Raw genomic sequence first — 23574 nt, 5'->3', positions numbered from 1 at the left:
CTGCCCTTTGAAAGGACACAACCTTTCACAATCAAATCTTCACTTCTTATTTAATGAGATCTGAACTTTGATTCCCAAATTATCCTCCCTCAAATGATGTTCTCTTCTCCCTTTTATATCTCATGTTTGAGAGTCACAACTTTTCATTTTATGTCTTTTAACCATTCATTAACTTAATTAAATTTTAATTATGTTCTTTAATATTTTAATTTCATTATTATTATTTATCATTAAATTCTATTTCGAAGTGGGGACATTACACAACTAGACTTTATTTGAGCCCATCCACATCAAGAAGCCCAACTAGTTGGAATAAAAGTGCCTCAATGATCTTGACTTTCTGGAATACAACTTGCATTTACACAAAAGATAGGTGGGCACAATTGCTTGGGATCCAACTGACTTGGATTAGATTGATCCATACAGAGACTAGATTACACAAGATGAATACACCTACATTTTTATAGAAAATGAAATTGTTGATTTTGAGAGGAGAGCATAGGAGAATGTAGCAGAAGTAATAGGTATTATTGATTGGATGGGATCATGGGAGATGAAGATGTTGAGCTATAGGATTCATTGCCTTCTAGTTCAAGGGTGGAATTACAACTGACTTTGAGAAGTAGGCCCCAAACTATCAATAGAATATATATGAGGAACAGGAAATTATAAATTTTTAATTTGCATGGATATGTAAGTTTTTGATGATATTTTGCAGTCATCATGATACATATCATATTTATTAATTGTTGAGTTTGCATGATGATGTGATATTGAACTCTTTTTGTATTCAAATCTACCAAAAATCACTTCCTTAATGTTTTACAGACTCATTTTATACATTGTATACCTAGATTTTGCACAAAGTTTATGTTTATTTAAGGAATTCAAGTATTTTTAAGTTGATAAGTCTTGCCTTGCTTTTGTTGACTTGGAGTCACATTTGGCCCTACCAAGCTTTATCGAGTAGTTAGCATTTGAGCTATAATTTTATAAATTTGCTAGCAATCCACTTTTTGAGTGTGCACTTGCCTCGATTAATTTTAATTTTTCATAGTTTGCTTGCTCATTTTATAGATACAATTCATCTAGAAGTTGATCTAAAATATTGGAAAGACAAGAAATGACACAATGATTACATCAAAATATAAAAATAAAATCAGTGCAGATTTAAAAACAAATAAATGAAGAAATTATATAAAACAACAAATGTGAAATGGAAGCCATATTAAATAACGTACATACCTATACAAGAAAATAATATCATCCATTCTTTGCTTGACATTGGTGTCAAGTTTCAGGATACTCATGGTATAAAAAGAAAGACTTTTAGACTGGGCAGCTTGAACCTAGAAAGCCATTAAGACTCTTAAACCCAAGCCAATCAAGAATTTCTTAGAATTGACATCTGCTACTAGTTCCATACCTTTGGAAAAAGTGTCTCTTTGAATACCTCAGTTAAATGTGTACATAATAGAACCTACAAATCACAAAAAAATCACTATTTATTGTTGGTGCATTAATTTTCACCTGAACCGTTACTTGTTGTTGGACTACATCTGACCAAGCAGTCGTATTACATATATAAACTCCATCACAAATAACATATAATTAAAATTTGAATATAGCACTTTTATGACACAAAAGATTGTAATAATGAGAAGTTGATAAGTTACATGTCTGTAAATATGATGAAAATATAAGAAAATAATAACACCTTTTTCTGTTACAATGATTCTCCTTAGAAAGATTTCTATGTAAATGTTAACTACTTTTGGAGTTGTATAGATGTTTAATGTACCCATATGGAACCACTTTTAGATTATTAGAGTTGTCTAGCTGTTTAATGTACCCATATGGAAATTTTTATATTTTCTCAAGTTTTAAGCTAAAGTCTATCATTTTCTTAAAAGTGATCCATGTTTCAGAACTTCTTTAGTTCACTTTGTCTAATCGTCTTTTGTTAAATCTCTACATGATTATGGAAATGAGCATTTAAAATTATTTGTCTTGATGGAGAAAGAGGTTGTTGTTAGAGAGGATTTGCTAAATCTAGTGTCTAGGCACGCACTTCACTAAAGAAGGGCTTCAAAATTCTGATTCACAATGTGAAGCCCTAAATATACATGTGTGTCTAGATTTGAGATCCACACCTCATAAAAGGAAGAGTTAGATGTTTAGAAAACTATGTTTAGGTGTGTATCAAGAATCGAGAGGCATGCTTGGATAAGGTGGATTCTAGGTGAAACATCAGAATCAAGAATCATTTATAATGGCATGCACAGGATGGAGAAGAATGCACCAGAAACAAAGAGAAAATCAAATTTTCGATCTAAAACTTCAAGTTCAATGTTTAGGTGTGTTCCTAGTCAAGAGGTGTGCACCTCGCAATGAAAAGATCAAATTTGGAATCTCCTATTCATGGGTGCCCAAGTTTGAAGGGTAAATTTGTGTTCGTTCAGCAAATGACTAAAGTACAATGCCCAAGTGCATTTCCAACACTAAAGCATGTTCCTCATCAAAGAGGAATTCGAATTCAAATTCAGTGTTTTAGAAACTTCATAGAAGGGAGCATGATAGAATGCATAAGTGCTTAACAATGAAGTTTCTTTGCCAAATTTTCAAGGACAAGGAAACATCTAAAAACATAAGCAGAACTTGTTTAATTATTAAATTATTTTTGGCGCAACCACCAAAGTTACAAGAAATAATAAATTAAACAAACATGAATTCTAATCACAACAAAATATTCTTAAGCTCTCAAGATATCGAAAATTACAAAAATTGATGCTTTCCTATAATTTCTCTTTTTGATTCATTCCAACATTCAAAGTGTCATGAAAAAGAAGTCGAATTGTTGGCAATTACAATATATACTTGATCATATTTTGCAAAAATTAGATTTTTTTTATTCCTTCTTGATTTCCCACTGTTATAGGGAAGTGAATAAGATTGCAGATTTCTTGGCTAACTTAGCCATTGACAGTGATGCTAATATGCGGGAGGTAAGTGTGGATGAGATCCCTTCCTCGGTTTTGGACTATTTGAAGTAAAGAAGGGCATAGTTGTAGTCTTCATCAACCTCCTTATTTGGTGTGGCTTTTCTTTGGTGTGGGTTCTGCTATGCTTGATCACAATGTTTATTTTGATAGGATCTCTGATTATGGTTTCCTTTCTGCTATGTGGTATCATTCTAACCAGTGGTTTGGAGAATTGTGTTTCATAGACAGGAGTGGTTCAGACTGGTGTTTTTTTGGCCAGCAATGGATATGCATCCTTCGGTGATCATACTTTAATCTTCCTTCTATATGCTTTTGTTGGCGGCTTCCTTTATATCTAATGCGGCTTATGTAATTGGGATTGGTTTTTTGATGTACTATGCCAATGGGCATTTGGTATTGGGTAGAATAGGCTTGTGTTACTTAAGCAATACTAAAGGGTTTTCTTACTAGTTCTTTCCCTTCAGTGCTTTTTGAACCAGACACTGTAAAAAACTTTTAAAAATTAATATAGTTTAGTGGTTCTATCCACTTTTATCAAAAAAAAAAAAACATTCTTGGAAAGTTCCAAGATTCTTGGAAAATACCAACTTTATTTGATAAGAATTCTAATTGTGGCAATGAGTTCAAGAATTCAGGTTGAGTCCAATGGTACTTCCCAGATGTAGTTTCAGCATTCTAGGATATCTCTATAAACTTCTTGAAGAAGTTTGCTATTTTTAGGAAGCACAAGTTTTCATTAAGTTCCTCATCCTAAGAACTTGAGAGTATTTTGACATGATTGGAATTCATATTTGATCCATTTTAAGATTTTCCATAACTTGGGTTAGATGTGTGGAAAATATTTAAATGATTAAATAGTTAAATGTTAAGTTGTCGAAAAGTAAAATTTAAAAAAAACTTGTATTTAATTATTTAAAAATGAAAACATTATCTGACTTAAGAGTTAAAAAAGAAAAATTATATAAAGTTGCTTAAAAGAAGCTAAAGGATTATAATTTTAAAAAGTTAGTTTTTATATATAACTTCTAGAAAGTTCCAAAGAGAATTTGAAACGGAGGTTGAGGAGACCCATTTCATTCATTCTTGGCATTTGATATTTTATGGAAACCGTTTACAAAAACCCTCAGGTAAATATTTGTTTCGGAAGTGAAAGACCTTCCCTAGCCAATACGGGAGGATTCACATTGGAGCTAAATGTTCAAGTTTGAAAATTTGTGCTGAACAGATAATTATTCTTCAAATTTGGTATTTATATTTTATGAGTGCTAGAAGTTACAAATTTACTGAAGATTTGTGTTTCAATAATAAATTTGTGGAGTACACTCTTGCTTTTTCTTGGTCGTACCAACTTGCTGTAGATTCCAGGACAATGGCTAATGGTTATTGGGTCTGTGGCTATCTTTGGGAAAGAATAAGGAGGTAGACAAGCTTGCAAATCAATCTGCCATTATCGATGGTATGAGGGTAAATCAGTTTCAGCTGTTAACGTATTAAGTTTTGTCAAGATCACTGCTCCATTTTCTTGTACCTTCTGATCAAGATACTTAGAAATATTATTTCATCATTTTCTATATCAGCTAAGAGGTTAGAATTTATCAATTTTAGTCTTGAATGTTTGAAAGTTGGTTTCAGCTATTTGCATGGCAATCCTTTGTTAAAATGTCTGTGAATTCTCCCGTGATTCCAAACTATTTGTGAGAGTGTCTATGAGCATCAATGAAAGTTGTTGTTTTACATTGTAGAACTCAAAAACATTGTTTACTTTGCTACCCTACTGAGTGTTTGACGTAATGTGTAAGCTGACTTTTAAGAATTTTTGCAAGATTATTACGCCAAAGGCGTCTTTTATTTAAACTCAACCCTGATTTTTAAATTTAACGGTTCATGTTTTTGTGGAGATTTGTGTAAGATAATCAGTCTTTGAAACCGTTTGATCATTTTCCACCGATTTTATTTTTCCTTTTTAGTTTTCTAGTTTACTGTTTTGCATTTTGTTTTCCATTGGTCATTTTCTCATTTTTGCAGGTCCATTGCCAATCATACCCTCCCGTCATTTGCTGTGAAAAGATATGCTTGTTTTGAAAAATTATCCCTATTTTATGGAGTCGAAAACAATAATCTGTCTCAGTTTTCTCTTCAAAACTACCAATTTCAAATTGAATTCCACAACATAATCTTATCCTTCTTAAAGTTAATTTTTCAGATTTTTAAAAACTAACTTCATGGGAACTCATAAAATTAATTATATTTTAATATTTGATAAATTAATTTAATAATTTACTTTTAAGTATATTTTTTTCATTTAATTAATTTTTATGTATTAAATATGATAATATAAGTTGTCTTGCATTCATATTATATAAATTTTACATTCAATTATTTTTATACATAATTTTTTAAAACTTTGTTTTCTATTATATTAGCATTTAAAACTTAACTTTATCGCAATTCATAATTTTTTTATTTTTTTTTAATTGGTAATGGTGAATGCTTTTGACTAGAGCTATGAACTAGTGAGGCCACATTTTTTAGAGGCCTCATCCTCAAATGCTCGGATTAACTTCAGACCAAATGTATCGACTTTCATTCTTCCTCAATCTCGTCTTGATCTCTCCTTCCTACTTATTTATCCTCTCCTTATCATTCCCTCCTTATCTCTCCTATTTCTCCTCTCCTTATCTTCACCCCCTTTGTGCATTGTGCCACATCTTCCTTCCAGCATGTAGAAATGAGGCATTAACACCTTTGTTGTAGCGATTGTTTTCTGCCTTACATGACATCCATGTTCATCTTCCAACCTCCATCCTTCTGCCTATTAGCTTGTCCAATCCTCCTGCTCTGCTAGCCTTCATCGTGTTGTCTATATCTCCAACCACCCTCTTCAGTCTCCACGCCTCGTCTCACCACCGTCTTCAGTCTCCACGCCTCGTCTCTTGCCGTCGTCGAGCAATCACCATCCTCCTATCGTCGTTCTTTCTCCAATCTTTGTTCTTTATCAAACGCCAAGCGTGAGAATTGAACTGACGACCTAGTATCAACATTGAGCTCGCAACAACTGTTGCACTATGGGGTCAACCCCCATAATTTTAATAATTTATTTTCAATTATGTTTTTTTCATTTAATTAATTTTTATATAATAAAAGTTGTATAATATTATATTACATAAATCTTATGTTCAATTACTTTTACATATAATTTTTTAAAATTTTGTTTCCTATTCTATTAATATAAATAACTCAAAACTTTCATTTATATTAATAGAATAGAAAACAAAATTTTAAAAAATTATATGTACAAATAATTGAACATAAAATTTATGTAATATACATATTATATAATTTTATTATTTTTTTTAATATATTAAAATTAATTAAATGAAAAAAATATATATTTGAAAATTTCAATATATTTATGATGATTATATTAAATTTGATACTCATTTACACAACAAAATATTACATGTAACTTTTAAAGAAAAAACATTAGAATATGGAAATTATTTGTGAATTCCCTTCTTAAATACACTTATAATAAAGTGCTATACATAGTTTATTTTTAACTTTTTAAGTCTGTTTTTACGTAATTTAAATATGAAAGCTAAACTTTAAGTTTTAACAATTTTAATAGAGTTTATTTTTATTTCTAATATTTTATTTGAGGTACAATTTTAATTTTAAAAATTTAATTATAAGTTCAATTTTATAAGAAATTTTTATTTTAATATTCAATTTATCTCTCAGTTAATGTTGATATTGTTTGTAATATATTAGTTGTATCTTGAAGGAGCACATATTATTAATATTCCAATTCTAATAAATAAAAAATTAATTTTAATTTTTTTAATTATTTATTAATTAAGTTTTTTTATTGTTAATTTTTTAAATTAATATTTTTAGATATTTGGATTTTGCATTTAGTTTATTATATTTCAATTTTTAATTTAGATTTAGGTTTGAAATTTATTTTAATTATTTCTGTCTTTTTATGAAAAAAAATAAAAAAATTAATGGTTATTAGAATTAATTTAATTTACAATTATTTTTTTATTGAAATTTTAATTATTGTAAAATTTTATTTTTTTTTAATTTTTTAATTCATACAACAAAATAAATTTAAAATCTAATACTAAATTAAAAGTTATAGAGTTAGAATGAGGGAAGCCAACTTCTGAGTAGTCGTCTCATACCAACAATTAAAGGATACAATGTGTCCCTAAGAAGTTATGCTCAAGGTAGCATGTCATTTGATTAAAGATATTCAATAAATTCGCCTTTAAGATGTCTATCTCTATCTCCATATCTCTCGCTCACTTTGAAAGATCCCTGATGGATCCCTCCGCTGATCTGTTGTAGTTTTTTTAGTTATTTTAATTGAATTTCCTATTTATTACTATAATCTTCTAGAAATAGACAGAAGTTGTAGAAGGTTGAGTTCTTTTTATGTTTTGATACTTTTTAGCAAGTAATAATTGAAGAACAAGTACATGAAAAGAAATCTGGAAATAAATGTTCATACACAGCCAGATCAAAATCGTACCAAGCAGATTTCTGATTATTTAAATCAAATAATTATCCAGATAGTGATTCCAAACAATTCCAAGAAGATTACAATATGCAATGAGTCCAACTTGGATGAAGAGTGAATACTGTAATCAAGAAGGAGGCTGCGGCAAACATCCGAGCTCTTACATAGCTCCACGTGGGAAGAGAAACGGATGCAAAGTACGGCTATACGGTTGTTAGGTGAAGCCAAGATGGAAACCCCAATCTCCACGTTGAACCCTAACTCTAACCACTGAATCCTCCAGAAAAGATGTCGTACCAACTCTAAGGCACTGAAAACTGAATGCAAGAACCAAATAACCACTATGTTGGGGCTACGTCCCAGACAGGCAAGACCCTAGGGTTTTCGTCCCAGCTGCTGAATCGCTCTCCAAAGCAAATTCTCCAAATCAAAGATGAAAATGTGTAAAAGATACATCATAATTAGGTTACCATCTCCTTATAGCTCCTCCCCTCTAGCTCAAACCCTAAAAGTGTATGAAAAGTGCGCTTAGGCTTATAAAGTCTTATTTCTCATTTTTGGTCGCCAAGTATAGAGAAAACGCCACTTTTTAAATATAAAAGAATTCCGTTCATCAAAAGGGTCCCTGACAAATGGGAAACATTTAGAAAAGTTCAAGACCTTTCCAACAAGCTATAACACATGGGCATATGCATCCAGATGAAGCCAAAAACCCCTTATTACTCCAAAATGGCTATAAACATAGCCTTATTTAATTAATTAAACGCTAACTTAGGAAATATTTAAATATATTAAAAATATAACCCAAATAGCTGCAGAAGGCTCAAATGACTCCAAAAGCCTGAAACGGAACCTGCCACTTGTCTGTGATTGAAGTCGGAAATCATGAATCCACTAGCAATCTTATCCCTAAAATCTAGGGATGCTCCTAGAAACTAGGAAACATACCCAAATCTTTTGAAACTGAAACCAAGGAATAGTCTCATGGAAACCCAACCCTGGATACTGTCATAACCTCCTAAATAGTAGGAATAGCCTCCACAAATGTAGGAACTACTCAAAACTAGTCTACTACTGCCATAACACCAAATCCCAAACACTAAATATCCTCACTGAGTCTCTATCCACCACTGTCAGCCTACAAGACCCCATAATAAGATGACTCACATGGCTCTGCTAGACAGAGCTAAAGAGGGGACATGACAGTCCTCCCCTCTCGAAGATGCTTTCCCACAAGCAACTGCAACGCTGGATGTTGCAAAATTGACTCACCCTCCCAAGTGGCATCCTCTATGGGAAGATCTCTCCAACGTACCAAATACTCCTGAATCACCCTGCTTCTCAGCCGTCGTTCCCTCACCTCAAGAATCTCTTCAGCAACCAAAGTCAATTTACCTTCCTCATCCATGGGAGGCAAATCGGGTGATACTGGAATATGTTGTCCAAGGGCCTTTTTCCGGCATGATACGTGAAACACATTATGAATTTTACTACCAGGTGGTAACTCAACCTCATAAGCAACCTCTCCAACGCGCCTGAGAACTCTATATGGCCCATAAAAATGAGGTTTGAGTTTCTCAGCTCCCCACCCTTTAAGGGTGCTCTGTCGGTGTCGCTGTAAGCGTACGAAAACCATCTCACCCACCTCAAATGTCCTCTCAGTCCTATGCCGATCAGCGTACATCTTTTGTTGATTCTGAGCATGCTGTAAGTTCTCCCTGAGAGATGTCATGAAGTCCTGGTTCTCCTGTAACCAATCCTGAGCCAAAGGAACTCTACTGTCACTCAAAGCCAAATCAATGAAGGATAATGCCTCGTAACCATAAAGAGCTCTGAAAGGAGTCATATCTATGGACATGTGGTGTGTAGTATTGTAACAATACTCGCCCAAATACAACTAGCGTACCCATGCCTTCTGTTGCCCCGACACGTAGCTGCACAAATATCCCTCAATCCACTTATTGACTATCTCGGTATGTCCATCTATTTAAGGGTGGTAACTAGTACTAGGTGTCAACTCTATGCCTGCTAGTCTGAAAAGTTCCCGCCAAAAGGAACTCATGAATCTACTATCCCTGTCACTCACTATGGTCTTCGGAAGACCATGGAGTCTAAATACCTCTCTGAAAAATAGCTCAGCCACCTGAGATGCTGAGAAATCAACTGCAATGGGAAAGAAGTGGGCATATTTTGTTAATCTATCTACTACAACATAGATACAATCTTTAGCCTAAACCCGAGGAAGACCTGTAATGAAATCCATAGAAATCCCTATCCACTTTTGTTCCAGTATAGGCAAGGGTTGTAACAAGCCAGCGGGGTAGGTATGCTTCGACTTGTTCTGCTAACAAGTCATACACTCACGAACATGACGCAAAACGTCATCTTTGAGACCCTTCCACGAGAATCTCTCTCGGACCGCTCAATAAGTCTTACCATACCCTGGATGTCCTGTTGTGGGAGTATCATGAAAAGCATGCAAAATTTGTTCCTTCAACTATAAACCAAGAACAAGATAAACCCTACCCTTGTAGTAGATAACGTCATCTACCACACTGTATCTATCATCCACTACCAATCCATCCATGACCTCACAAGCATGCTGATTTTTGGAATACTCAACTAAAAGTTGAGCCTTCCAATCTGCTGAAATCTCGCTCAATGAACATAGGGCAGCAAGTGAGGGTTTTCTAGAAAGTGCATCAGCCTCAGTATTATTCTTCCCCTTTATGTATTCGATATCGAAATCATAAGCCTGAATCTTGCTCACCCATTTTTGTTGTCGATCATTGAGCTCTGTCTGATCTAGGAAATATTTCAGACTATTGTGGTCTGTTCTTACCACGAATTTGCTGCCAACAAGATACTGTCTAAATTTGGCTAAGGCATGCATGATAGCCAACATTTCCTTATCATAGGTGGAGTACAATCTCTCATTATCTCGCAGCTTCCTACTCTCATAGGCAATGGGGTGTCTGTTCTGCATCAAAACCGCTCCTATGCCCAAACCTGAAGCATCACACTCCAGAACAAATGGCTGCGAGAAGTCAGGGAGTGCCAAAACTGGGCAAGTGCTCATAACCTCCTTGAGTTTGTCAAAGACCCCTTGTGCCTGTTCTGTCCATCTGAATGCCCCTTTCTTTGTGAGGTCTGTCAAGGGTGCTGCCAACTGAGAGAAACCCCTCACAAATCTCATGTAATAAGCACATAGACCAAGGAACCCACGTAACTCAGTAATGTTCCGAGGGCGGGGCCAATCTCGAATCATCTGAATCTTCTCCTCATGCACGTTCACTCCATCAACACTGATCACATGACCCAAATATAAGACCTCTCTAAGTCCAAACTCACATTTGGACAACTTAGCAAATAGAGACTGGCTCTCCATAATGCTAAGTACCTCCTCAACATGTCTGAGATGGTCCTCCCAAGTGCGACTGTAAATCAAAATGTCGTCAAAGAACACTAGAACCGACTTCCTCAACTGCTTGTTGAAGATATGGTTCATACAAGACTGGAAAGTGGCCGGTGCATTGGTGAGGCCAAAAGGCATTACCAAGAACTCATAGTGTCCATAGTGACAACGGAAGGCAATCTTGTGTACATCCTCTGCTTGTACACGTATCTGATGGTAACCTGAACGAAGATCAATCTTAGAGAAGTAGATAGCTCCATGAAGCTCATCCAACAACTCATCAATGCATAAAATAGGGTATATGTTCTTGACTGTCTTCTTGTTCAAGGCCTTGTAATCTATACACATTCACAGAGTCCCATCCTTCTTCTTAACAAGCACTACAGAAGAAGCAAAGGGGCTAGAGCTCGGGCGAATGAAACCCATGTCCAACAACTCGTGAATAGTCTTCTCAATCTCATCGTTGTAGGCTCTAGGATGACAATACGGAGTGGTAATCACTGGCTTAGCTCCATCCTCCATCTCTATCCCATGCTCAAACCCTCTATCTGGAGGTACACCAGGAGGTATGTCACCAAAGACTCTCCCATGACGATCCATCACTGACTGAATATCAACATGAAATTCCCTGCTATCCTGAGGTGTAGGTGTTTTGGACTTCACAAAACAATGTGTACCCCACGTCACATCATTATGTCTAATAATAGTCTCCATCCTGCGAGAAGACACCTCTTTAGGCCCACCATCTGAAGATGCCCTCAAAGATAGTCTTCTTCCCTCCAGAAAGGAACTCTAACTGCATACGATGGTGATCAATAATGTATCGCCCAATACCCTATAACCACTGCATGCCCAAAACCACATCATAATCCTCCAACGGAAGCACATAAAAGTCATCTGTCAGAGTATAATCCCCCATCTGAATACTAAGTTGTGGAATCCGTTTAGTATAGCCCAAAACTGCACCATCTGCAACCTTAACTCCAAACCCCCCAAACTCCTCAAACTATAACCCCACGCCTATCAACTAACTTATGATCAATAAAATTGTGCGTGGCGCTTGTGTCTACAGAACTAATAACCCGCTGACCCCTAAGTGTACCTTTCAATCGAAAGGCGTGAAACCTGGGATAACTGGAAAGGGTAGCAATAGTCACTTTGGCTGACACCAAAGGCTCAGGGGTGTCTATCTCCAACTGTGGTTGCTCCTGTTCAACCTCCTCTGTACAATCCTCAACATCAATGTCAGGTACCTCCTCATCTCCCAACTCAGATGTCACCTCAATCAAATGAACCTTGCCCTTGCCCATACAATGGTGTTCGGGCTCCCAAGGCTCTTTGCATGAGAAGCATAGTTTCCTCCTTCTCAGATCATTCTGTGTCTCCTAGTCCATCCTAGGAGGTCTAGCTCTCTGTCCATCTCTAAACTGAGAGGTATTGGCCTTCTAAGGAGGTTGTGAATCCCTGAACGGCTTCTTATCTGTCTGATAAGAAGTAGGAATGGTGTCCAGTCTCAATGTCACATCTATGGCATCCTTAAGAGTGGTCGGCTTGAAAGCACGTACCCATCCCTTAAGCCTGTCCTGTAGTCCCTCAATGAATAGCATCACAATGCGCCTGTGGGGCATATCAGGTACCATAACTGCAATACGCTTGAACTCATTAATATACGCCTTTGCATGCCCAATCTATCTCAGATATGCTAGCTCCCTATAATAGAGCTTTGTGTCCTTATGGTCAAATCTAGAAATGAGGCGCTTAGTGAACTTTGCATAGGAGTGGACCATGGCGTGGTCTTGGGTGACCAATCTGTCGTGCCACCAGTCATAGGCAACCCCATCTAAATGTAAGACAGCAAACTGAATAGCATCACTCTCAGGCATGGGTCTCAGTGATAGATATATATCCAGCTTGTGCACCCATTCTCGTGCACTCGTACCACTAGTCCCATCATATGTAGCCAATGTGATCTTCCCAGTAGCTCTACTGAGGTCATAGTTTTGTTGTTGAGGCCTATAGCCCCCGTCTCCTCTGAACCTGGCGGTATCTCTACAATGTGCACAATATTGTGGAAAAGGAAAAACATCCTCTGGGGGTAGGGCTCTCCACTCAGTTGTAGCCGCCCTGACTGAATCCTGAAAATCCACCTCTGGTGGCTCTACCTGTATTGACTGCTCACCTGGTATAAACCGAGGAAGTAATGGTCTATCCCTAACTGGTGTATGATGTCTCTCATGCCTAGGGGAATGATGAGAGCTCCCAGCTGATGTATGAGATCCCTGACTATGTTGGCTTCCAGCCACAGATACTGATCTACTCCGTCTGCCTCTGTGTTTGTCCACTTCCAACCACTCCAGGGTAACCTGTATCCTGTCTAAGGTCTGAACAATCCTGGGCTGGGTAGTGATGAGAGTCCTCATCATCTCTCTCTCTTGTCTTCCTCAGCGTGATTTACTCCGGCACCCACCTGTTCATCTGCCATGATAGGTTCCTGTTCTCTCCTACTCTCACACTCGTACTAAGCTCTTCTACGGGTATAGTATCTGTATAAGTCACTTCTTCTCAGATGCATAGAAGAAAAATAAAACTTAGCCCCATAGACTGGTAGGCAAATAGCTCTGATACCACTGAAAGATCCTTGATGGATCCCTTCGCTGATCTGTTGTAGTTTTTTTAATTATTTTACTTGAATTTCCTGTTTATTACTATATTCTTCCAGAAATAGACAGAAGTTGCAGAAGGTTGAGTTCTTTTTATGTTTTGATAGTTTTTAGCAAGTAATAATTGAAGAACAAGTACATGAAAAGAGTACTAGAAATAAATGTTCATACATAGCCAAATCAGAATCATACCAAGCAGATTTCTATTATTTAAATCAAATAATGATCCAGATAGTGATTCCAAACAATTCCAGGAAGATTACAATATGCAATGAGTCCAACCTGGATGAAGAGTGAATACTGTAATCAAGGAAGCTGTGGCAAACATCCAAGCTCTTACATAGCTCCACGTGGGAAGAGAAACGGATGCAAAGTACGATCGTACAGTTGTTAGGTGATGCCAAGCTGGAAACCCCAATCTCCACGCTGAACCCTAACTCTATCCACTGAATCCTCCAGAAAAGATGTTGTACCAACTCTAAGGCATTGAAAACTGAATACAAGAACCAAATAACCAGTGTGTTGGGGGCTACGTCCCAGACAGGCAAGACCTTGGGGTTTTCGTCCCAGATGTTGAATCGCTCTCCAGAGCAAATTCTCCAAATCAAAGATGAAAATGTGTAAAAGATACATCATAATTAGGTTACCATCTCCTTATAACTCCTCCGCTCTAGCTCGAACCCTAAAAGTGTATGAAAAGTGTGCTTAGGCTTATAAAGTCTTATTTCTCATTTTTAGTCACCAAGTATAGAGAAAACGCCACTTTTTAAATATAAAAGAATTTCGTTCATCAAAAGGGTCCCTGACAAATGGGAAACATTTAGAAAAGTTCAAGACCTTTCCAACGAGCTATAACACATGGGCATATGCATCCAGATGAAGCCAAAAACCCCTTATTACTCCAAAATGGCTATAAACATAGTCTTATTTAATTAATTAAACGCCAACTTAGGAAATATTTAAATATATTAAAAATATAACCCAAATAGCTGCAGAAGGCTCAAATGACTCCAAAAGCCTGAAATGAAACCTGCCACCTGTTTGTGACTGAAGTCGGAAATCATGGATCCACTGGCAATCTTATCCCTAAAATCTAGGGATGCTCCTAGAAACTAGGAAACATACCCAAATCTTCTGAAACTGAAACCAAGGAATAGTCTCATGGAAACCCAACCCTGGATACTGTCAAAACCTCCTAAATAGTAGGAATAGCCTCCACAAATGTAGGAACTGCCTCCTAAAATTAAGGAACTGCTCCAAACTGGTCTACTACTGCCAGTTTACCAAATCCGAAACACTGAATATCCTCACTGAGTCTCTATCCACCACTGTCAGCCTACAAGATCCCATAATAAGCTGACTCGCATGGCTCTGCTAGACAAAGGTAAGGAGGGGACATGACACACTTCTCACACACAAACAAACACACCATGTTTCTTTCTTCCTATTTACATCTTTATATCTCTCTCTCACTCTCACACATAGACACACCTTGTTTCTCCATCCCACTCTCCTCTCTTTGTATATCTCTTTATTTCCCCCCTCTCCCACTCTCATCTCTTTGTATATCTCTTTATTTCCCCTCTCTCCCACTCTCCTCTCTTTGTTAGTTGTCTCCATCGTCTCCTTTATCGCTCACCCTTGCCCACGCTCTATCTCTATCTTCCCATCTCTCCCTCTCCCTCTCTATGTATATCTCTTTATCTCTCTTATTCACTCCATTTCTCCCTCTATCTCTCCTAATCTCTCTCTAACTCGTATACAAACACATACCCTATTTCTTCCTCCCTATCTCTATCTCTATATTTACCTATAAAGACCTTACTCAATATGCACTTGAAATTTATATCAAAAGAACACACCTTGCCCTCAAATGCTAAGCCACAAGTGCTCAGTCAAGAATCTCACAGCATCAGAGATAAATGAAAAAGAGCTATTTGTCACCCTACCACCTCCCCTTTGATATCAATGACAAGGACACATATTTGCAATCAAAACATAAAACTAACTCACAAAACTGACTCATTGACTACTCCCCCTGAGTAGCAGCCTCGACTCATCAATCTGGATCACAAGATACGACAGTGCTATGCTTTAACTTTTACTGCTGAATGAATGGTTTTGAATGTAAATGTCTTGCCTGATTTTCTGTGTGAATGTTTCATTCATATTAACATTCATCAATGGGAAGTAGAGGAAGAGCACAAATCAAAGATAATAATAGCATCAAATGTTATGAATACGATAAATATTATTTTTGCAATACTCAATATGGGAAAGATAATTTTGTCTTGAAAGTGTTATAGGTATTCATTGCACCCTATTATTTTCCATGCTCAACAATGAACAACATGAAGAATGAACTGATGTAAGGACTAAGTGCTTGTTGTTGGAGAGTGCCTTCACCAAATAAATGGCCATGATATGAAACTGCTCTTCAAATAGAGTTGTTACCAACCATTACCCACAAAGGAAGAACATTGGCTACTTGGAAGCTCTAATGCCACAACCAAATAACTTTCCACGCTACTGTTCCCAAACTCATGACTCAAGACCATACTATGTGCTCAAAAAATATATCAAATACGACATGAAGTCACACAGCTTTAGAAACTTCCAAATTCAAAAATAGACTCAAAATTCTTGATGTCTTAAGCACAAGAGTAAGCTATATAAAATACTCCAAGATTTATCCACTCCCAAAGATAACACCATACTCCAAAGGCAACCATCAATGACCACAAACTTGACCCGCATTGGAATTTGAGATGCCACGCACAAGAAATGATCGATTCACGAAGAAGGAGATTCTTGTGCTATAAATGGGAGCTTCTAGCAATTCCATATCCACACCAATGCTAGAAAGGCCCACAATTTGAATAGTATTGGCCCAACCAACAAAGATACAGTTGCGCCAAAGATATCTATTCCCACGTCACAAAATTCAAGTTGTGCCTGACTAATCTAGTTCATATTTCCTTGCTTCTTTGTAATGTCCCAATTATAGGGTTTTCTTGCACTGCAATTGCATTTTACATTTTCGGTGGGTGTTTGTTTGGTTAGATAAGTTATTTGATGATTCCAATGAGCTCAAGCGATCTAGAGGACTCATATGCATCTTTCAGAAGTTATTTTTTGGTTTTCACTTTGGAATCCAAGAATCTTGGAGACGACATATATTTATAGTAAGTTGTTTGGTTAGCTCCATTTGTCATTATTCTTCATTGGGATCACTCTAGTGCAATTAGATTTTGATTCTGATCACTAATTTGGTGCATTAATGGTTTAGTTTAATTATTTTTACTAAGGATGCTAAAAATTATATTAAAATATGTTACAATCACCTTAGTGGCATAGCTTGCCGAGATTGGGACAGAAAATTTTAAATTGTGGGCGCTTTTAACAGAGACCTCAAGTAAAATGAAAAGGTCATTTTCAGAGTAAAATGGGAGCTTAATTAGATGAAATGAATTTAAATGGTTATTTCCAAAAGTTAGGAAATGTATTAAAAGGCATTTGAGGAGCTCATTTGGGATGTGTTGAAGATTATGTTAGTTTGTCTCTGTAGAAACCCCTGGGGTTTTGAGGATTGTTAGTTTCAACCTTCAGGAAGATGGAAATTCTTCTGAAGAAGATCTACTATAGTAGTGAGAGATTCACCCTTGTTGATGCTATGGGATTCACTTTGAGTCTCAACTTGGGCAAAAAGGTGTTCTTCTAGGTTTGATGGCAGATTGGTTTATTGTTTGATAATTCTAGTTATGATTGAAGTTGTTAGTTTTGAAATCATTTCAGTTTGACCTAAGTTTGTTGGGTTTCCTAGAAAGAACAAGATTTCCTATGTGGTTGTGGTTGAGTTTTCCCCCTTTGAAGGTGATATGATTGGAGAGATTCTGGGAAGCTAGTCGAGTTGAGATTAGCACTAGAAGACAAAAGAAGATGTGACGTTGGCTTGAAGTAGTAAAAATGAATGAAGTTGGTCGCTAGTCCCTTATTGTGGCATAAGGTTTATAAATTTTTAATTAGTGTTTGCTTGTGTGGAGGTCTGAGGAGATTAAGGTAGTGCAAGAGAAAAAAAAAAAACAGAAGAAAACAAATCGTAGGTAAAAGATAAGGAATAACAAATAAGACAAATATGCAAATGAGACAAATTTTCTAGAAAAGACAAATTGAGCCTCCTTCACCAGCCACAAGCCTTGAAGGTAAAAAAAATATTAATCTTTCAATCTAAAGTGACATGGTGAAAGGAACTAGTTTTTGGCATTATTTGAATTTTCCAGTTATCATGGCATAAGGAGTTTTTGTCTCTTTGGAGTCAGCTTTCTTTCTATCATTATCTGAAGGTTAAAGTCCCAAGAGCCTACATGGCCTTGAATAGTCAAAAATCTTTGTTAGGCACTATCTTTGTTCTTAGGGAATTTGAGGAATACGTGGGTATTTTAGAATCATTACTCTTATTCACAAAAGACAAAGTTTGATGCATTGATGGTGTGTGGGAATTTCATTTGACTTCCCAAAGAGGAGACATGGATTCTTCTTTGGAATTTTTGTGATGCTTTTGCCAAAATCGTGGTGCTTAAAGAAATCATAGGAGAATCAAGAGTCCTTGCTGGGTGTTCAATTACAATTATCGATTTTATTGTTTGGTGCAAATTCTTGGATGTGGATACGTGTGTATGCTTGGGAGTGTTTAGCAAATGTTGGTTTAACCTCTTGAAAGGAGTTTCTTTGGTCTTATCTACAGTGGATTGAGTTTGTGTAGAGTGCAAATTGTTACACAACTAATAGCAAATAAACGAAATCAAAAACGAAATTAGAAATTCAGAAAACAAACAAGACACAACACCAAATTTATAGTGGTTCTCTAATACGGTTACATCTGCTCTCAAGCAGGGTAGTATATTTTTCATTGTTTCTTAGATGCATAATACACAATCTGCACCCATTCTTATATACAAATGTTTAACTCTTCAAATATGAAGAGACGGGGAGAAGAAGAAAGGAATGGACATGATCGTTGGACTTCACATCCTCAACAATCTCCCACTTGAAATCGAATGCATATTGCTACGAATAATGATATCCCCTGTATTTCCATTCTTAATCTCACATTGTAATCAGCCACAAAGAAAATATGCAAGACTTTAACTCCTCCAAATTTTGTTCAAGAACACTTCAGATGAGTCTTTTCCAAGTGATTGCAAAAATCTCTTATCGAAAAATCTTATCTTACTACTTTTTCAAGCACAAACTAACCCATTAATCCACAAGTAGGAACACCACACTCTACAGGTGCAAAATACATTCCTCCATCCATTAAAGAACCCTTAAACACATACACAACATGGTCACGTACTCCTTTGTTCCCCTACTCTGCAACCCTGAACAAAGCATCTAGAAGCCCGTCATCTTCCTCTCCTAAGCTTCAGGGGTGGTTAAGAAACGAGGAATGCATATTCGGATTTTTTGTTCTCCCTTTCACAGTACTATTTCCACCGTCTAAAAGATCCATTGATACTTCACTTCTAGATACAATCTTTATAGCACCTTTAACATAAGCAACTTTGTTTTGCTTGAAAAACCCTTCAATTTCTTTTGTTAGACTAGTCACAACCTTTGTTTTCTATGTCATCATTGTAAAGACATCAATTTCGAATTGTCCCACTTTCACACCAGCACTAATTGTACGAAGATAAGCCTCAATCATATTTATTGTCTCATCACTATGGCCAATCAAATTCACATACTCCAAAGGCACATGATCTAAAGGAAGAATCCCATGGTCGCTCCATATTCAATAGTTGCTTGATCAACAAGTGACAATTTATCCATACCATCACCATAAATTTAATAAATTTACCTACAAGAGAATGATGCACGAAGAGGTTAATCCTCAATCCATATCTTCCCACAGACCACTCGAGTATTTTTGTACTGCATGCTTCAAACATAGTTTTCTCAAGGCCTAGATGCCTAATTATGTTTGCTATAGCATCAGTGTGCAATGACTCTGAATATCTGCTTACACCATCTACATCAATCATGATTAAATCTGCTCCAACGTCCAAGCACCTCTCCATCTTCCTGATTAATAAATCCACATCTTTGATCATATCTTTCTGCTTAGGAGGATAAACAAAGGACCCAAGTAATTTGTCCACTTGTAATGTCCCCTACTGGGACATGTTTAAACCATAATCAATCTATTTCAATATACTTATGACTCAAACAAAATATATTGGGAGACATTTCCATCTTAACCGGAATCCATTGCCCAACCAATTAACTATTATAAATAATTTGTTCATCTATCCTACATTCATAATTCTTAATGCAAGTGTCAAACCAATTATGATGTCCAGACATGAAAACATTTCCTTTGATAGTAGTAACAATGATTATACATATAAACATATCCTCCTTATCGTCTTTTATCTTATGGACTCTTTCTGATTTACAATCTAATAGCATATATATATATATATATATATATATATATATATATATATATATATATATATATATATATATATATATATATATATATATATATATATATATATACTTATTCTCATTTGAGTATATACACATAAAATAATTAAATAAGTAATATTACCAATTACTTATGTCTGCTAATTATTTTTTAATAAATCATTAATATTAGTGCTTTCAAACCTAGTTTATTAATATAGTAAGTAGCTGCTAAAGACAGACAGATCTGACTGTGTCAGATCTGGTCTGCCACTGTTATGAATATTGCAGTTTAGTATTATTGTTAAATTCTATATAAAACCGATAACATTATCAGTTTTATATATTAAGCATTCGTATTATATACATTCCTATGTATACCACCCAAGACAAGGATGTCACTGCGTGTAATTAATAACGGTACTGATCTCCTCTCCCTGTAATCTTCCCCTAAATAGTTAATCTCGTCCTCGTTCCACCTCCCTGCTGTGGACGATTTCAGTGACTTCTTATATCTTACCAGAGAAAAGGTTGCATCATTCCAAACAGATCGCATCTCCCTATAATATAAACAAATCGCATCCTCTACAAAATGATTTGGGGTTAATGATACATTTTTTCTTTCCTTTGGGGAGTCTTATTAGGATCGTAATATATACGCGATGCTTAAATAGGCTTCTTATTAGTCATTGTCTATTCTATTGTATTTTGATAGTATTGTTATTATTTATTATTGATTGCCTCAAACTGTATCCCAAATTTAGGCTTTACTTTTCACCTCTCACTCTTTATCATCCTAATCAGCCACAAGAGGTTCTCTACAGGAATCATGAGTGAATCAATATTCAAATCTATGACATAAAAACCCAAGTCTTTGCATTCCTACACATATTGTCTGAAAACACTAGGCCCTCTCTATAGTAAATGATTAACCCAATTACTGGTACCAATATTAACATTGTTCTTGTGAGCTATGCCTATAATTTCATTGATAAATGTTTTTGGCATGGAGCTATATGATCCTCCATCAAACTTCAATCCATCAACAAATGGTCCAAACATCTCAAAAATGTCTTGAAAATTATTGCAATTGTGAATAGCCGAATCTATGCCTTTAAAAACTCTATATTCTTGCAATTTTCTTTACCACATTTAGCTCCTTCAAATGAGCTCTGGTTCCATGCTTTTTAAGGCTCTATAATTCCAGAATTGGTTTGAAAGTTGTCCTCCACAGATTTATATTCTCCTCTACCATTATCATTAATGTCTTTAACTATAATAGATTCCAACATGCTAAGGAATTCCTCAATGATTGAATCAGCTACATCATCTAAATTGCCCATCTCACATGAAGCCTCATTGAAGGCTTGGTCCAGCTCATTGGCACGAGTCTTCTCGCTTTCAGATTGGTCCAAAGCCCTCTTCCAAGCAGCCAAGGCCTCACATAGTGACAGAGATTTTATAGGCAATGAAAGAGTTAGTGTGGGATGAACAACTCCTACTTCAAGGTGACTCTCTACTACATATAGGGTGCCTAATTTTCTACCCCAAGCAATTACCAAGGCTCCTTTTGTTAATTTACATCTATTGGATTCAAAAGTGACTTCACATCCTTGAGAGCCCAATTGTGCAGCTGAAATTAAATTTTGTTTGAGTTGAGGAACATATCTAACATCCTGTACCAGCCAACTATTTCCATTTTTCAATTTTAACCAAATATCCCCTTTGCCAATAATATCATGATTTATTATTTCTAAGAAAAACCTTACCAAAGTCACCACTTTGTAAATTTTTGAAATACTCGTTTCACGAAGTGGCGTGAAATGAAACTCCCAAATCAAACACCCAAACATCAATTGTAATTTCTTCAGAGGTTAGAATAAGAACACCATCGTCTTCTTTGAAAACTACATTGGCTTCATCTTCTTTTCATTGATTTACATATTTCTTATAAGACTAGCAATTCCTTTTGATGTGACCTTGCTTGCCACAATACCAGCAACCAATATCTCTACCTTTGGATTTTGATCTTCCTCGCAATTTCCTATGACCTCTTGGACTCTTCTCTCTTTCTTTTGATCTTCCTCTATCTTCTACATTCAAAGCATTACCCGATGTTGGAATCTCACATGTGCTCTTCCTTCACATTTCTTCGCTTAGGATTACACCAACAACATCATCATATTTTAATGTAATTGAACCAAAAACAAAGATACTGATTACCATAACCAAACTATTCCATCTTTTTGGCAAAGAACACAAAACTAATAGTTCTCGAATCTCTTCATCAAAAACTACATTTACATAAGATAACTAATTGGTAATATTATTAAATTAATTTAAATGGTCTGGCACATAACTACCTTCAACCATTTCAAATTAAACAACCACTTCATTAGAAATACCTTATTTGATGCTGAAGGCTTTTCATACAACTTATCTAATATACTCTCATCAAATCAGCAGTTGTTGTTGCTTTAGATGTGTTTAATGCTACAAATGGAGATAAGCACAACCAAATCATTCCTCAAATGCAATGTCAATTTCACAATGAGCTCCCAACACATGAGTGAGGATGAGATGGAAATCCATTCTTATAGTGAAAATGATTTAGAATTTGAACTTGAAAATGAGGGGGGTGACCATGGGGCTGATCTTGGAGCCCAATCTAGTTCCATGGCGAGTGCAGTAGCTAGTATAGGTTGCCCTTCAAAGTTATTGGCACCCTATGCTAGGGGTACTTTTGATCCTAAGTCTCCTCTCAAACAGTTTGCTTCAAGAATATCAGTACAAGGCATATCACATTCAGGTGGGGGAACAAGGAAGTGGAAGTGCAACATTTGTGACACTAAATGGTTTGGTAGAATTAGTAGGGTGAATGCACACTTTCCTTTTTGGACAAGAAAAGGTGTGAGTCATTGTAAGTTTTTGAAGGAAGCTAAAAATATAAAGTATAGAATTGAGTTTAACAGGGTTTGGGGGGTTCCAAATGACACAAATATTTCAATGCCTACTACTTTGCCTACTAGGGTAGCCCTTTAGCACAGCCAAAATCTGCCTCATACTTCTCATGCTTCGCAGACGGGAGGAATGATGTTTGGATCTCCATCCACTTCCACTTCTGGTGTCGCTAGGGCAAGGAAACGTAGGTTGCAAACACCACAAAGTTACCCCATTGCTGATATATTTAATGTGCAACTGAGAGATGAGATAGATGAATCCACTGGCAAGTTCTTCTTTGCCAATGGCATTCCATTTCATGTTACACGGTCCCCTTATTATAGGGAGATGATGGCTATGGTGGCAAAGGGAGGAACATCTTATGTGCCACCAGGTGAGACGAAAATGAAGACCTCGATCTTGGATAAGTGCTATTCCAAGATCAATATTTTGATGGAGAAGATGAAGGCATGTTGGGTGGCATCGAGGTGCACCATAGTTATGGATGGGTGGACGAACATTAGCCATCATCCACTCATCAACATTATGGTCACATGTGCA

At 36.1% G+C, this 23574-nt stretch overlaps 1 protein-coding gene across 12 annotated transcripts in view; it reads right to left on the bottom strand.

Moving 5' to 3' along the window:
• LOC131031824 (DNA mismatch repair protein MSH5) overlaps positions 1-23574 on the bottom strand; it is a 230384-nt gene that overhangs the window by 55396 nt on the left and 151414 nt on the right. For 8 of the 12 annotated variants that reach the window (XR_009103290.2, XM_057962806.2, XM_057962807.2 and 5 more), the window contains 2 exons: positions 1427-1480; positions 1246-1349 (listed from right to left, as the gene is read on the bottom strand). The exons of 3 other annotated variants lie outside the window; for them this stretch is intronic. Coding sequence is in view for 8 of the 9 variants with exons in the window: in XM_057962806.2 (XP_057818789.2) it covers positions 1246-1349; positions 1427-1480 (158 nt within the window). In the remaining variant the exon portion in view is untranslated. The remainder of the gene's footprint in view (positions 1-1245; positions 1350-1426; positions 1481-23574) is intronic. One more of the 12 variants, XM_057962805.2, reaches the window with a different exon arrangement.

Source organism: Cryptomeria japonica, chromosome 6 (genome assembly GCF_030272615.1).
Source record: "Cryptomeria japonica chromosome 6, Sugi_1.0, whole genome shotgun sequence".
Classification (NCBI taxonomy): domain Eukaryota; kingdom Viridiplantae; phylum Streptophyta; class Pinopsida; order Cupressales; family Cupressaceae; genus Cryptomeria; species Cryptomeria japonica.
Note: the sequence above shows the minus strand (reverse complement) of the source record. Positions and strands in the feature narration are given on the sequence as shown.